The sequence below is a fragment of the Phasianus colchicus genome, chromosome 2 (genome assembly GCF_987193195.1).
Source record: "Phasianus colchicus chromosome 2, bPhaCol1.hap1.1, whole genome shotgun sequence".
Taxonomy (NCBI): domain Eukaryota; kingdom Metazoa; phylum Chordata; class Aves; order Galliformes; family Phasianidae; genus Phasianus; species Phasianus colchicus.
The window spans coordinates 51,409,613-51,424,881 of record NC_143437.1 but is presented as its reverse complement, the minus strand read 5'-3'; the positions used below and the strand labels follow the sequence as shown (position 1 = coordinate 51,424,881).

General features: G+C 36.0%; 1 protein-coding gene across 6 annotated transcripts in view; it reads right to left on the bottom strand.

The window, feature by feature from the left end:
- ZDHHC14 (zDHHC palmitoyltransferase 14) overlaps positions 1 to 15,269 on the bottom strand; it is a 114,427-nt gene that overhangs the window by 8,816 nt on the left and 90,342 nt on the right. For all 6 annotated transcript variants that reach the window (XM_090135659.1, XM_090135658.1, XM_031611682.2 and 3 more), the window contains 3 exons: positions 12,085 to 12,187; positions 10,395 to 10,504; positions 7,101 to 7,203 (listed from right to left, as the gene is read on the bottom strand). In XM_090135659.1, coding sequence (XP_089991785.1) covers positions 7,101 to 7,203; positions 10,395 to 10,504; positions 12,085 to 12,187 — 316 coding nt within the window. The remainder of the gene's footprint in view (positions 1 to 7,100; positions 7,204 to 10,394; positions 10,505 to 12,084; positions 12,188 to 15,269) is intronic.

Sequence of the window (15,269 nt, the reverse complement as noted above, 5' to 3'; positions counted from 1 at the left end):
AATTACTGAAAGACATTACAAATCCAACATCGGTTCAAGATATTTCCAGTCCCAACCATTGTTACTGATGCAGCAATTCACAAAAAATTCCCATTCATGTTTGCACTGTGCTGCAAACTCACAGAAAGACTTTGCTTCCTCTAGCATATGATGAAAACCATTACTATGAGTGGTTCCTCTGATATTTTCAGGTCTTCTGATGCTACCAGATGATGGATGCACATGCCATCATATTCCAAAAGCCTGCAAGCTGACTACTTGGTCTCAGTAGATAAGCACATATTTTAAACATGGCCAAGTAGTTCAGGACTCTGACACCAAACACTTTTTTGACAGGCAGAATTCTGATCCTTACACTATCCAATACTTCATCTTTCAGAAAAACAAATGAACTGGCTGTTATATAAACTGAGTTTGCACAGATTGCAGGCAATTTTTTTCCCTACTGAACTGCTCCAGCTGAACAATTTAAGTAGTCCCAAATAATTTCAGGGGAATTATTCATAGGCTTAAAGCCAAACCTTGTCTAAGTACCTTTCTAAGGAGAAAATTGTTCAGCACTTTTTGAAGTCATGCTTTCAATTACTAATTCACTGTGAATAACTTATTCTTGATCAATATGCTGTTATGCAATTCTGCTCGTTTAAGTGAAACTACAACCCTTGAACCAACTTTCCTATGTAGACCTTAACTATCTGTTACCCAGCTCTTCAAACTTTAGAAAGGACAAACAAAATTCCTGGAAAATCTTATCTGAAAAACAGTAACTAAAAAGCATGCTAAATAAAGGAACACCTATAACTACTAGGTACATTGAAAACAAACAATTTTAACAAATGACTTACTGCTTTAGTGAAGTTTCAGCACAGTTCTTCAAAAGTAAATTGTTATTAAATATGTTGAGGCAATACAAGTTCACAGCCTTAAAATAGCTGGAGGTAATTTACTTGAACTCGGTCTGAATTAATTTTCTTTTTACTGAACTCTACCGCATCTCAACTGAATCAACACCAGAAAGACAAAGCAGCATTAAACAGAATGCAGAATACTTTTTCAGGTGCTGCCCATCTCTTCATTTTCCTTGCACCTGTGACTTCCCTAAAGCCTCTTATCTTACTCAGACACACAATTTTAGGCTTTATTTTTTTTTCCCTCTGTTTTTTTTTTTAATGAGGAGCGATTATCATGAAATCACATGAAACCTCATGTACAACAAAAGGCTGTGATCAGCTTTCAAAAGCAACTAGGTAGATGGGTTAAACGAAGCTCTCAAAAACATATGATAGAAGCAGCACATACTATACCAGCAGACTAACAAAGTCTAAACAAAGAAATCAGATTTGTTTATAGGGCTGGCATGTTTTTCCCCCCTAGATTTAGTATATGATTCTTAACTAAATGAAATCTATGGGCAAAGGTCTACCAGCTGTCAAATCACAAGAAAAAAAGAAGCCAAGCTCTGAAATCTAAATAGTTAAGAACTACAGTAGAAATTATTCCACCAGTACCTTCTTACTTCAGATCTACTGATTTTATTTTCTACTTGCGATTTCCACTGTTTCAGAGGAGCAGCATATTCCAAAGGTAAGACATGTTTAATAAATTCTACAAGTACAGAATTTCAATATATATATGCATAGAAAATTTCAACCATCACTATTTATTTTTTACATTAAAAGGCACTAACCAAAGCAAATTAGACGCAATCTAAAACTCTGAGTTTATTTCACAAATAAATACAAACAACTTTGCCTGAAACAATAGTCTTAATTTTCTCTAGAAAATCAACTTTTTCCCTAAGCTACATAAAACATACACGTTAACGAAGCTCTTGTACACGGCAATGTTGTTTTTACATTTCTAATGTAAAACCAATCTCTGCCAATGCAGAGATAAATTACTTTGAATTTAAAATTAACTCGGTTAAAATTGTTCTAATGCTGCTAACATTAAAGAATTTTTCAGTCCTCAAAGATGACGGAAAAATAGGTTGAATTATCTGAGCATCTCTGAATGAAGTACAAACAAAAAGTTCAGACATCTGACAACGCTGAATGACAGTGCTAGGCAGTAACAGAAAAGATGCTGAAATATCATACTGTATAGATATGACAGATAACCAAAAGTGGAGGGATGGAGCTGTGTAACTGTTCACAAGGGCTGTAGGATTCCACAGCCAGCAACATGGTCCAGCAGCAGAGCCACGAGCACTGGGCAGACAACGGACTGCTCGACTAACAGGAAGTGCAGTGCAACAGAGTGGTCAATGGAGAGAAACAGCTCTGTCATAAAGGGACAGCTACTCCTCTCTTCCAGGGATTTTACTTTAAGATTAGTTAACAGCTGCTTCTTGTGGACTGAATGCTCAGGAATGGTTAGAACATACTGGAGGAAGTCCGGGAGCAAAACCTCTGAAAGAAGTCTTGTCTATGCACTCTGATACTGCTCTGCTTGGCTGCAGTAAACATCGACTGGGTAAGACCCGAAGTTCTGTCTGATGCCATGAAAAATCACTGTACTACAGTAAATATTCAAGGGAACACATCAGTAAGACTCTGAGCAAAGTGGGGCCCCAATCCTTACTGATCTTCATGTTGTCATTGTAGAAATATTTACCTCTAATAATCAGAATATGAAAAACAAAGGGAAAAGAACAATGGAACAAGTCAGAGTAAACATTCCCTGGATCAGCAGGAATCCTTTTTGCAAAACAGTACTAGAAACACTGCTGTAAACATTCAGGAGAGGATTTGATGCACATTTCATAATCTTAAGTTGCACATGCACTATAATAGAATAAAAGAGAAAATAAACCCTTTAATTACTGAACTTGCACTGAGGAAACAGAGAACTGATTATAAGGGAGTCTGGATAAAAAGCAGCTACCTGAGCACTGATAGATACCTAGAATGCTGGATAATAAATGAATTTCTTTATAAAATGAACCTGTCCTGATACAAAGGCAGACAGAAGAAAAACCTAGCACTTCAATAAGGCATTAGAGAATTTCTAAAGACATACAGTAAAAGTAAACACAGCAAGTTCTTCTTTAGGGAAAAAAAAGTGCATGGAGTGAGATGGATTCTGTGTTTCTTTACAGTGGACTACTAAAGAGGAAAAGACCCTGAATTAAAATATAAGAATCAACTAATGCTTTTATGATAAAGTTAAATACTGCAGAAGAGCAGGTTCAGGTAATAGTATCTGATAGGTTTAAGAATTAAGAACTTTTCCATAATATCAAGAAAGCAAACCTTACAAAGAAATGATTTCATAATGGTTAAGATGCTGCATTTCACACAACCCCTCCACTTCTTTAGAATGAGAAGAGAAATACTTGGGCAATGAAACTAATGAAGATCTTGTAAAAATAATTAGCAATAAAATGCTAATAGGGAAATACTATAAAAATATCAGATCTAAGCATCATTAGCTCCAAGCAATCATGCCTGTCATGTGGATAAGAATATTAAGAAACTGGCTAATGAATTTACCAGATTCATTTAAAATTATATTGAAAAGAGATCAAAAGCACTAGGAATGTTTCAGAAAATAAAATTATTTGTGGTACTGACCTTCAGAAAAGTGAGTATAACTTCAAATCTTACAAACATAAGGCAAGCAGTAAGGACAGAACAGGAGAAAAAGCTCTTTTTATATAAAGACCTAAAAAATAAAATTAAAATAAATAATAGTATGGACCTTTGAAGCACTGACAATAACAAACTTTTTTTTTTTTTTTAACAAACCCCGACTTTCTGAGATTGTGCCAAACAAGTCAACAACAAAAACAGAGCAGATCTTATATGAATTATTCCATGTCTCAAAGGCAAAAATCACCACAAAAAAAATTTTCAATACCAAATCAGCACCCCATAGATGGTATCCTGAATAAGAGATAATGTATTGCACTGAAAACAAGTGTCTAGCAAATTTAAATGTAGATTGATATTTGTTTTCTTTTTGGTTTTTTTTTTTTTAACTTAAGTGCAGAAACAACGATCTCTGCTAGGAGATGCATTAGAATGAGTGAAAGCAAAATATAACTTTAAGTATCATAGAAAGATTTTAAAAATGACCAGAGGCGAGTTGGATGAGGCAATGGGTAAAAGATTTGAGGGAAAGAATGGAATGAGGGAAAAGAGAGTAAAAGCATGATAGAAAATGCTCATTAAATTTTTTCTTTAATATCAATTGGCAAGAGACATTTTAGCACATTCTGTGGATTTAGTATAACATCTAGAACTTCAGATTCAATATAGACATGAGACGTAATGTATTCTTGAAAAAAATAAAAGGAGTCTTGCTATAAAACTGTACTAAAACACACTTCGGACTTCTGATAACTGATTTCCTACAGTCAGTCAACTTGCTAAAATAGCATAATTATCCCTGGTGATATAGATTTTAAGTCAAGGAATATCACTTTATTTCTCCTTTTCTGAAAGTATACTAATACAAGCTGAAATTTCAGATATACACCCTTCAAAACACTTCGTTAAGATCTACCTGCCTCAGCTCTAAGAACACATTTTTCACTGTAGGTCTCTGCCTTTACTCCCAGGAGATATGCAACATTCCAGAAGGGAAGGCAGAATAATATTCCACGTATTGCCTAATCTTTGTCAGCGAGTGGTAAAAAGAAAACCTTTTCTTCCACAAAGACTTTCCTTCTCGAGTTCCACATCCACTGCAGTCTTGGGCTTGAGCCAGTCAATTACTGAAAACTTCTATCACCAAAGGAAATTCTGACATTCACTTCTGAACTCTGAGTAAAAGGAATTCTAGAGAATTTTGCAGCAACTCCTTCTCTAAAATAAATGGAATGTCAAGTGCCTTGTTTGTCCTCTACCATAAAGTGCACTACACTGCCTTTCATTAAAAAAAAAAACTACAGCAATCATTTCTGGGAGACCAAGTGAATGGTTGGCATTCCCAGCACTGCTGCCCCCAAACTTCTGAAGAAACTAAGATTGTATACTGGGATGAGAGGGACTGATTATGGAAAGCTGGGAAAAGCATTACAAGTCACTTCATGGGAAAAGTTTTAAACAGAATGATGACATTTTACTTGATTAATCCAGATATATTTAAATTGCAATGGGCAATCTTGAAGCCAAGTAGAATGGCTGAAGGCAACTAAGCAAGAAGGTGAATTAGAATTTATTTTAAGGAGTCCAATATGTGGATGAGATCTTTGAATTGGGCAAATTGGTTTTGTTTTTGATGCTTTGTGAGATAAGAAGTAGGAGAGAGAAGAGTAAAGATAGATTCAAGTCTACTACTTTAGAACACAGTAAAAGCAAAACATTAACCAAGAACAATTAAGAAGTTGTATCTCACTGCACTGCTGCAGGAAGGAAATGAATTTATAATTTCCTATGCCCTAACAATTCAAGAAAGAAGGAAAGATTATGAGAAAACAGTGCTAGAGAGACAAGGAAACTAAGCAGATCTTTAAAAGCTTGAAGCAAAACACTAGAGAAATTTTAATGCTAATAGCCAGCTGCCACTAGAATCCAACTGGTCTTGGATACAGACCAGGAATAATACCCTGAGATAAAATGGCATCAGTGTCTCAAAGAGATTCCTCCATACAAAATATGACCCTGAAACATATTTAAAGCTTCTTCTGTGAGATCATTTCCAGGAATGAAAGCTGTACATTTCAAAGTGACTTTGATAACTGTTAAAGAACCTAAACCTGTCCTGGCTCAGATAATGTGACATTCTATGACGTACGGGGTTCAAATCCTTGAAGAAATGCATATTTACAAGTATTACACTCTAAAATCATAACAGCTACCTGTTTGACTTAAAGTAATACTAAAACAGGTATCTCCATTTCTGCAGACAAATTCAGCCAATCTTCAATCAAACTGATATAAGATTTGCTCATTAACATCTCATACAATGTCTTCTTACAATGTGACTTTAATTCCTATAAAGTTAACATAGTTTAATGCAAAGAACCTATTCAGGGCTTATGATCATAAATAAGAAACATCTTCACAAAGTCAGAAAGTTCAGGCAGTCCCTGAAAGAGCTTGGGCCATCTTGAGTTTTGCTTTCTTTACCTCCTTTAACTCCTTTTCAGGCTTAAATTTTCTTTGAGTAAATTTCCACAGAGCATTACCTGTGGATTACAACCAATTCTCACAAAGAATTCAGATTCAACATTATTCTAATTCATTTCGTCATAAAGGAAAACAACGAATCCCCCACTTAATAAGTGGAAAACACATAGGAACTAGAGCAATAATTTTATACCAGTTTATCAGCAAAGTTGGAACTAATCTGTTTGGGAAGAGTTACGTTGGAAGGCTTTGTGACCTCCTCTTTGTTGGCAGAGAGTACATAACTCATGGCTTCTTTTACAAAATCTTAAAATTCAAGATCTGTGGAAAACAACTCAAAAACAGGCACGTGTAAGATGCTTGCCTTTGGAAAAAGATCTCTGAGTTATTCTCTTCTTCTTGGCACTGGAAATCCTATCTTCCATTATGATAGTAATTGCTACCAGCAAAAAAAAAAAGTAAAAACTATTGGCACAGTTTCAAAATGTTTTAAAGTTTTGTTGTAACAATCCAGTTGACATATTTTGTTCACTGAAAGCTCACCGTCCTCCTGCTCTTCCTTCATTATACTTGTCCCTTAGAAACTCCTTTGCTCATCTTTGCTTTTTAAAACATATTAGTCTATGCAGAACCGCAGCGTACAAGCAAAGGAGGAAACAAATACACAGAAAGTGCTACACCAAATAACAATCAGCTGGAAACCAATGAACCAGAGCAAGTCTACAATACTTGAATATTCCAGTTCAAAACATAGCATATGTCAAGAGTACAAGTCAAAACACCAGTATACTCAATAAACCATCAGCAAGAAAAGCCTCTCTTTTTCAAAATCCAGAAGCATTAACTATCACACTATGCGAAACATACATTACAATGTTCTTCTTTCTTTACTGTTAATAAAGAAGTCATTCCACCCAGTGTCAGCTGTATCCTGTTAGTTATTACTTGATTAGTTCACATGAAAGTGGAGAAGGAAAACATTCACAGGAATCTTGATGAACAACACTATGGGATGATTCCTACCATGTTGCTCTGAGATTGTGTGGCCCCATACATAGTAATGCCATTTGATGGTCCTGCTAATTGTGGCGTATCTGGTTGTATAAATCCTCTTCTGTCAATTAAGCTATGGAATAATCAAAATAAAGAAAAAGAGAGTTAGAACAACTTCTGTTCATTAATTACCTCCTCTAAACAAAAGGAAAGAAATCTTACAGCAGTCAACAGACATTAATGCATTACCAATACCTTCAAACGTCACCTTTTAATCAACTGAATAAGTGCAAGACTTCATTTCTAACTATCTGCAAAGTTACTGCTTCCTTGTAATACTTCCATACAGTTATCTGTACCGCTACTTCTCTGGAGGCTTAACAGGGACAGAAGACTTAGAAGCTGTACTTTGAAAATATGCATATTAAACTACAGGTGTGAAAACAAATTACAGACTCACCAGCAAACTCTGAATCAGAGTCTATTTCAAAGGGTCTTTTGTTCTTTCGTTTTTACACCTTTAAATTAAAAGCTCAAGTCCAGAAATACTCATTTCCTAAAAGCTAATCATAAAATTTAGAAAGAAAGATGAGCTTTTGTTTAGACAACTTCCCAGCTGCTTCATGACGGCTACCTAACACTGCTCACAGTGTTCCACTATTCTTATCAAAGTGATGTACTTACAAGAACATGTTAAGAAAAAATGTTTTGTGGGGAAATTATAGAAATAAATAAAATCATACATAAGATTTTAAAGAACATAACTGGAATCATCCGATGCAGTTAAAGGTTTTGCTGAAATTCCATATTTAATTTTATCCTCAGTTTGAGAACTCATTCCCTACTTCAGTTCTGCTAGTTAATAATCATACAAAAACATGAATATAAAGACTATATACAGTAATCTACATGCACATCAGCTCATTACTTCCATACAACAAGAACTTTTCAACAGCTTATGCTTCAATTCATTCTTTTTTGTTGTTGTTTGTTTTTAAATTACTTTCAATTATATTTTCACACTTTTTCTTTTAAAGTCTTAGATGAAAATGTTATTTTTCTGAGACATTAACAGCGTTGTTTCCCATCTGGAAAGCTACAAGTTTGATAGGTCAAGAACGCTAAAAAAAATTAATTTCCTCCTGGCCTCCACCAGAAAACAACAACAGCAAAACAATCCCACAGGATATCAAATTTTAACCGTAGTTATTTTAGATTCTGCTACTAGAAGACGGGAATGCCTTCAAAACCTAAGAGCTAACGTCAGCATGGAACTAGTTTTATTTGCTGATTTATAGAACTTCTAAATCACCCCTAAGTCAAGATAGCCTCAATTTTAAAAGATAAGCACATGCATAGAAACAGCTAAGGCATCTCCCCTCTCAAAAGTCAACGATGCTTCCACCACTCATAAAACATTTTAAGATCTCCTCACGAAGCTTTGCAGAACAGATTTTTAAAGTACACTCACAATACTTAGAAATCCATCTGAAATTAAAATCTGCCTTGTGGAAAGCACTCCTTCAAAAATCAGCTGCTTCAAAATAGCGTATGATTTATTATGTCAGAACTCTAGTTAGACCTATGCTGACAGCTACGAATCAAATTAAGATTTGAAAGTTACTGCTGAGGATATGGAAAGTGTATTCTGAATTTTCCAGCATGAGTTTTAAATGAGAAACACTGTCTTTAATAATTGCAACTTTTCTCACTGCCATTATCTTATTCTACATTGCTTATCTTATTCTACATTTTGAATTTTAAGCTGCAATTGCTAGTAAGGCATCCTTACTGGAATTTAAGGAAAATTACATCTGAATACCTAGTGACTTGGGTTGTAGCTGAGATTAAATATTTCAGAGCAATTTTGTTCTGAAACAGTTAGACTCGTTGTTTGATTTCAGACTAGGAAAAACGTACAAAAAATGCAATGCTGTGAGTTACATTGTGAAGTGAGTGAATTTTTAATCAGCCACAAACTACCTCCCTGCAGAAACTCTGCATGTACTTCAGCACGTAAATAAATTACATTAGTACATGGAATTCAGGAAAAAAATGTACAAACTCTGGGAAAACACAAGAGTCAATGCCAGTTTGGTCTATCGTGTGATTGGATCCATCCAAGTAGCTATTTCAAATATTAAGAAACATTCATCAAATGTACAAAGAGGCATCAAGTTTTTCTACGACAAACAGAACAGCAGGATTAAAGGCCTGGCCTAAGGCACCATCACCAGAGTCAAGAAGCAAAGGCAGGATTACTCTTTCCCACACAGGGATTACAGTGTTAACCTAGTACAAAGAAATCATAACTCGGTTATCTCATTCATTGGAAAAGATGCCAGCCTCTCCTGCTGACCTCCTACGTTCTGTGGAAGAGTTTCTGGTATTCATAAGAGCAAAGACAGAGACACCACATTCAAAGATACACCTTAGCCACTGAACTATCAACTCATTTCCTCTTTTCTCAGATTCAGGTCTTACCTCATTTCAGGCAAAGTAAACAAGCTTCAACAGAAAAGTATCACCACAAAATTAATCTACAAGATGAAAGTCATCTTATACTGGGGAACTGGGCCTCCACTGTACACGTATTAGACCAGCTATCTAATCACTGGGCACTGAGCTTAGATGAGAAGGGTGACCTTGCTGCCAGTTATTCTATCTCTAGTCTTAACTCTGTCTCATATTAAATCAAGATGAAGAACTGTATTTAACTCTGAAAATAAGAATATTGCAGAATTGTAAAATGAAATATGTAAGTGTCAGAAATTAAACCAGTAAGCTTTTTCTAGAATTACTTTCATGTAAGAGAACCAAGATTGTCCTGATCTTGTATATGCTAAAAGTAGCATAAGTAAAGAAAAGTTATTATCCATTTAAATAAAAGAGTTCAGAGACAAAATAAACAATTATCAAACTAGCCACAGAATTTAAGATCCAGATATATCTCTCTCATAGACTCATGTCACATGCGTAGATTTGTGAGAGTTTATTTAACTTCCAATAGCTCATCATGCAACATTTAATTACAAAGAGTTTTTTACTGCCAGCAGTTTTTAACTGCAGTGGCAAAGGTTCAAAGAACAATTAATAATTCTATTTTAATTTCAGAAATCGACCTTAAATCCACACATTTTATAGAATCCAATCACTAACTCAGTTTAACCACAGTTTACCAACTTGCTATTCAATTAATGCTTTTAAAGGACAGCAAAACGAAACATTATTTGTTGAGTAAACTCAAGAAATCTGAAAGAATATTTTTCCAATCAATCATCATTGTGCCTTCACTTACACTAACAATACTTTTGATGCTCTTACCTTGGAGAGAGGGGCCCACAGAGTGCAGCACAGCAATTAGTAAAGATGTTGCCATAACTGTATGGATTATAGTTTTCTTTACCTCTTTTATTTGACCATGATCCTTTAATCTGAAGAGATAGGAACAAGTTGCATCAGATGTAATACAATAGAGAAAATGACTGAGGCAAATTAAGGGTTCCCAAAACAGCAGCACGCTGCTCACAGAGGCAGACCAGAGAAATCCCAAGACTGCACTTCCCTGACAGCTTTGGGCTATTATGAAAGCTGGAAACTACAAACTTACATGTAAGCGCAAGCTCTACCTCCATAGATTTAGACAGTCAAAAATCTCAAAGGACAAATATAATCACAGTAGGAATACGAGCTCTAAACATTTTTTTTTGCATGATGGTCAAAGCTAAATTTTACAGACATTACAGCCTGTTCCACAGAAGTGGTTCAATTGCAACATACCATTATAGCCGGCAATAAAGCACTTGTTTCCCATACTCTTGGGCAACTTCCAAGCTGTCCACATAGCACTATTTTCCCTTAAAGCCCACAAATGGCTCTAAAATATTATGAAGCAATTGCAGTCATTAAAGCAATTGCAGTCATTACTGCCTTTTATCCCATACTATGGTGTTTTTTTTTAGGCGACCTTATTTTGCTGCTTGTGAGGTGCTTGAGAGCCTGAGTAAATAAATGCCTTACTGTATTCAGCTGAAAACGTGTGCTTTGTGTTATCCTGCTGCAATTCCCTGCTATTTGACTTTCAACAATCCAAAAGAGATGTGAGGCCTTGTTTGAACACTTACAGAGGCACATTCCAAGCCTGATCACTAAGTTTTTCCTGTTCTGTATGTAGTTTTCCCAGCTTATAATTCTAAGTGTTGCCTTAAGTAATGACCAAGCATTTATTTGACAATGTCTAAAATACTATTTTTATATTAAAAAAATACCTATTAAAAAGGTACAACAGAAAATTACAATAACTTTAATCTGGCAGTAAATTGTTAGAGTATCTGCTAAACTTCAACATGTTTTCTAACATTAGCTAACTAGCTTTATTTTCTCCTTTCATTCATTTCCTATCTCTCACTTGTTAGTTAGCAAAAGACACAGAAAGTCTTTACACAGTGAAATATAGTTTTACACCAAAACAACAGAAAACCATGTGCAAAGTAGAACAACTAGAAATGAGAAAGTTGACCTTCGAGTTAATGACATACTCCTCACTAGAGGTCTTAGACCTCAGAATGGCAAGGACACTAGAAAAAAATATGATAAAAGGTGAAAAATTTATTTTGAGAATTCATCATACTCCAAAATTTTTTACAGTAATAAAATTTTGAGTCAAATGGTATTTAGGACTCCAGGTAAATTTTCTACTGAATTAAAATGAATGAAATACACTTGTTTCTTTGTCTTCTCTCTTCTGTATTTTCCTTTTTCAATATACAGATCCAGTGGGTGTAAATCACAATGGACACACTGTGAACATCTTCAAGCCACAGCTACAGTCCAAAAGAGCTCTTCTGATATTTCAAATCAAATGTGACCGATTTTATTCCTTCTTTCCTACTTTGGCATTCACAAAACTATGCACCTGTGACTGCTCTAAGAATTACAGAAAAAAAAACCACAAAATGAATTTTAATCATCTCACTACCATATAAAAACATGTATGTAGAAACTATGAACTTACATCTTCGTTTGTTGTTTGATTGGAGCTGATCAAATACGTGTGAAAACCTGAGAGGCCCACAATGGACCATACGGAGAAAAAGCACACCACAGCTTCCAGCACAGTAACTGAATGTCAAGGAAATACATGCAAATGAAAAGCAAACAGATAACATATCCAATAACAGATAGTTAAAATTACAAAGTTCTGGATAGTCAACTTATAGTCCACGACTTTGAGATCTTCAGGTTACTTCAAAGGGCCCAACAAACACTAAACTCAGAAAACTTACTGTCAATATGCTTTGCTGTATGGTTTATGTAACATCATCAGGACGAGAAAATGTTTAAGAGTCTATACACTGAAGAAGGTCAAAAATTACTGAATGGCTCTGATCTCAACAGCTGAAATTAGAATTTACATGTTGACTCTGAAAATGCTGCCACACTTCTATTAAGACAGGTACGCTGACAAATAACAATAAGTAACACTTCTCAGGGTTTGGGGAAACACAAGATGGTGGACAGTGATAGGACAAGGGAGAATGGCTTAAAACTAAGACAGGGGAGGTTTAGGTTAGCTATTAGGAGGAAGTTTTTCACTCAGAGGTTGGTGATGCACTGGAACAGGTTGCCCAAGGAGGCTGTGGATGCCCCATCCCTGGAGGCATTCAAGGCCAGGCTGGATGTGGCTCTGGGCAGCCTGGTCTGGTGGTTGGTGACCCCGCACATAGCAGGGGGTGTTGAAACTACATGATCATTGTGGTCCTTTTCAACCCAGGCCATCTTATGATAAATCTATCCCCCTCTAACTTAAAACCATTACCCCATGTCACGTTAGTACAGGTGTCTCAAATTAATATAGGTATCTGTTCTCCTCCCTTCATCTTTGATACAGATTCCCTTTAGCTACTGAAAGAACACAGTAAGAGCCTCTCTTCTGCAGCATAAAGAACTCCAACTCTCCCATTCTTAGTTAGGCTAGGCTTGGATAGGTAGGGGATACTTCAGTTCTCAGATCTGTATAGTATTAACCCCAAACTAATCATGTTAAAGAGGAAGTCTTATCAACCCACAAATGATCGTGCTGCTATTAAACTGTAGCTGAGGAACTACAAAGTGATTGTTTGAAGGAAACATCAGTCTGAATGAGAATGATGAAATGAGAATTGCAAAAAATGGCAGAAAAGTTCTTGAAGAAGTAAGAACGGCAAAGCTTGGTTTGATGCAGGCAGAAGTCACTCTGCGAGCAACTGCCAAGAAATGGTAGAGCATCCAGACAGAGGTTGGCAGGATGAGGCACAGCACACACGGACTCGTACCCAAGGCATGCACATATGTGCACTTGCAGGCATTTTCTCACCAGTGTATTGTGGGGAGCAGCACAGGTACGCATACACAAGAGTACCCACACCTCCAGAAGGGTAAGTGAGAGTAAAGTAAGGGAACCCTCAGCCTTAGGACCAGAAAGGACTGCTGAAACTTCCACAGGTTTCATTACAGAAAGATATTTAAATACTTGTGTTTATTAACATTTCTTAAATGTTAGATGTTGGTGTTTATCCTTCCTATTACTGGTACTGATCCTGAATATAGTTCATTGATTGCTGGCTAATTAAAGTCATTAATGAATCAGTGAATTGTCTCAACCTTGATTTGTTTAAACTGCATGAACTGAGTGGTTTTTTTTTAGTGCAAGAGTACCCTTTATGTTTTCAATTTCTCCCAGGGGGAGCAGTGTAGACAAGAAGCATAGAATTTGCTAAGTTTAGCATACACTATTAGACTAACTTCTAATCATATGTATCTTACTCCTTTTCTTTATTTGATTTCAAAATACTGGAAGTTGGTCTCTAGGAAAGTCAGCCAGCACCCAGTGTCACACAGTTACTGCAGTTTATATAATTCCTTTAATTCTAAAGGAGTCACCACCTCAACAACAAGACAACAAAGCTGCTTCTAAAGTCTATACACTGAAGTAAAAAAATGCAGCTTTCTATAGAGGGCTTCCTGTCTATAGTTTTTTTAATTTATATTTAGTTTCATTTACATAGAATAGCCATAGAATGCTATTTTCTGCAACATCTCAACAGTAATTTTTTTTAGGGTGCATGAATCAAAAGCAGAAAAGGCTTTGGATCCTAGAAAAATAGAATAAATCAGGAAGATGACAACAATTGGAAAAGAACAGGATAAAAATAATCTGTATACTAACTGTATGCTAACCTTTAGAGAAGTCAGTTTCCAAGACAACAGTAACTCAAAATATTCCAGAACAAGGACACAGCCTTAAAAGATACAAACAACAACCTTATCATTGAACCTATCAATAGAAGAGAAAAATGACAGCTCACCATTACACAGAGACATGGGCTTGAAAAAGCATGGGTAGACGTAAGTAATTGCAATGAAATATTCTAACATCAGTTACCAGTCAGAATTTTGTATTGCAGGTCTGCTCTGACAAAATCAACTGAGAAACACATAAATTGCCTGTATAACTTTAAAGTGGCTAAAAAGCCAGCAAAGAACTTCATGACTCAATCTGCTTCAACAGCAATCAAATTCCAAAGTGTACTGCTGAGCAGCATGTTCTAACTGCTGCTATCTGCTCAAGCCATGGGGAGAGTCACACCAACACAAGATAGAATATTAGTCTCAGCTGGTTGTGCAGCAGCCATAGCTAAAGCAAGAAGGATATGTAAGAATGGATATGAAAGTAGACTGTTGTTAGCAGGGGGTCAGAAGGTGTAAAGCAATCTGAAAACATTAGTCACAATCCATGTGAACACAACTGGGCTTTGAGAGGCCTGAAATGCTAAGGATCGCACAGGTAATGAGCACTGCTCAGTGAATTCTACATACCAAGAGGAAGAACCACCAGGTCAGGAAAGGCCTGAAACAGAGGGAAGCTCTCTGCAACCTCATCAGATAACCGAGCACATCAGTAACAGGATGTTTCTTGCTATGTTTACACTCCCCAGAGTGAGAACGCAAAAAATAACTTCCTTCAGTTCCCCAAACTGAGATCCAAAAAGTTCTCTAGAGCAGGTGGATTTATGTTAGATTAAATACGAAACATACAAAAAAAATCTTCTTTCAGTAAAGTATAACATATTAGCATAACCAGGTATCTCACATAGATTTGTTAGCAGTATAGACAAAGCAATGACAAAGCAACGTTGCCTGTGCCCGCACAGACTGGCC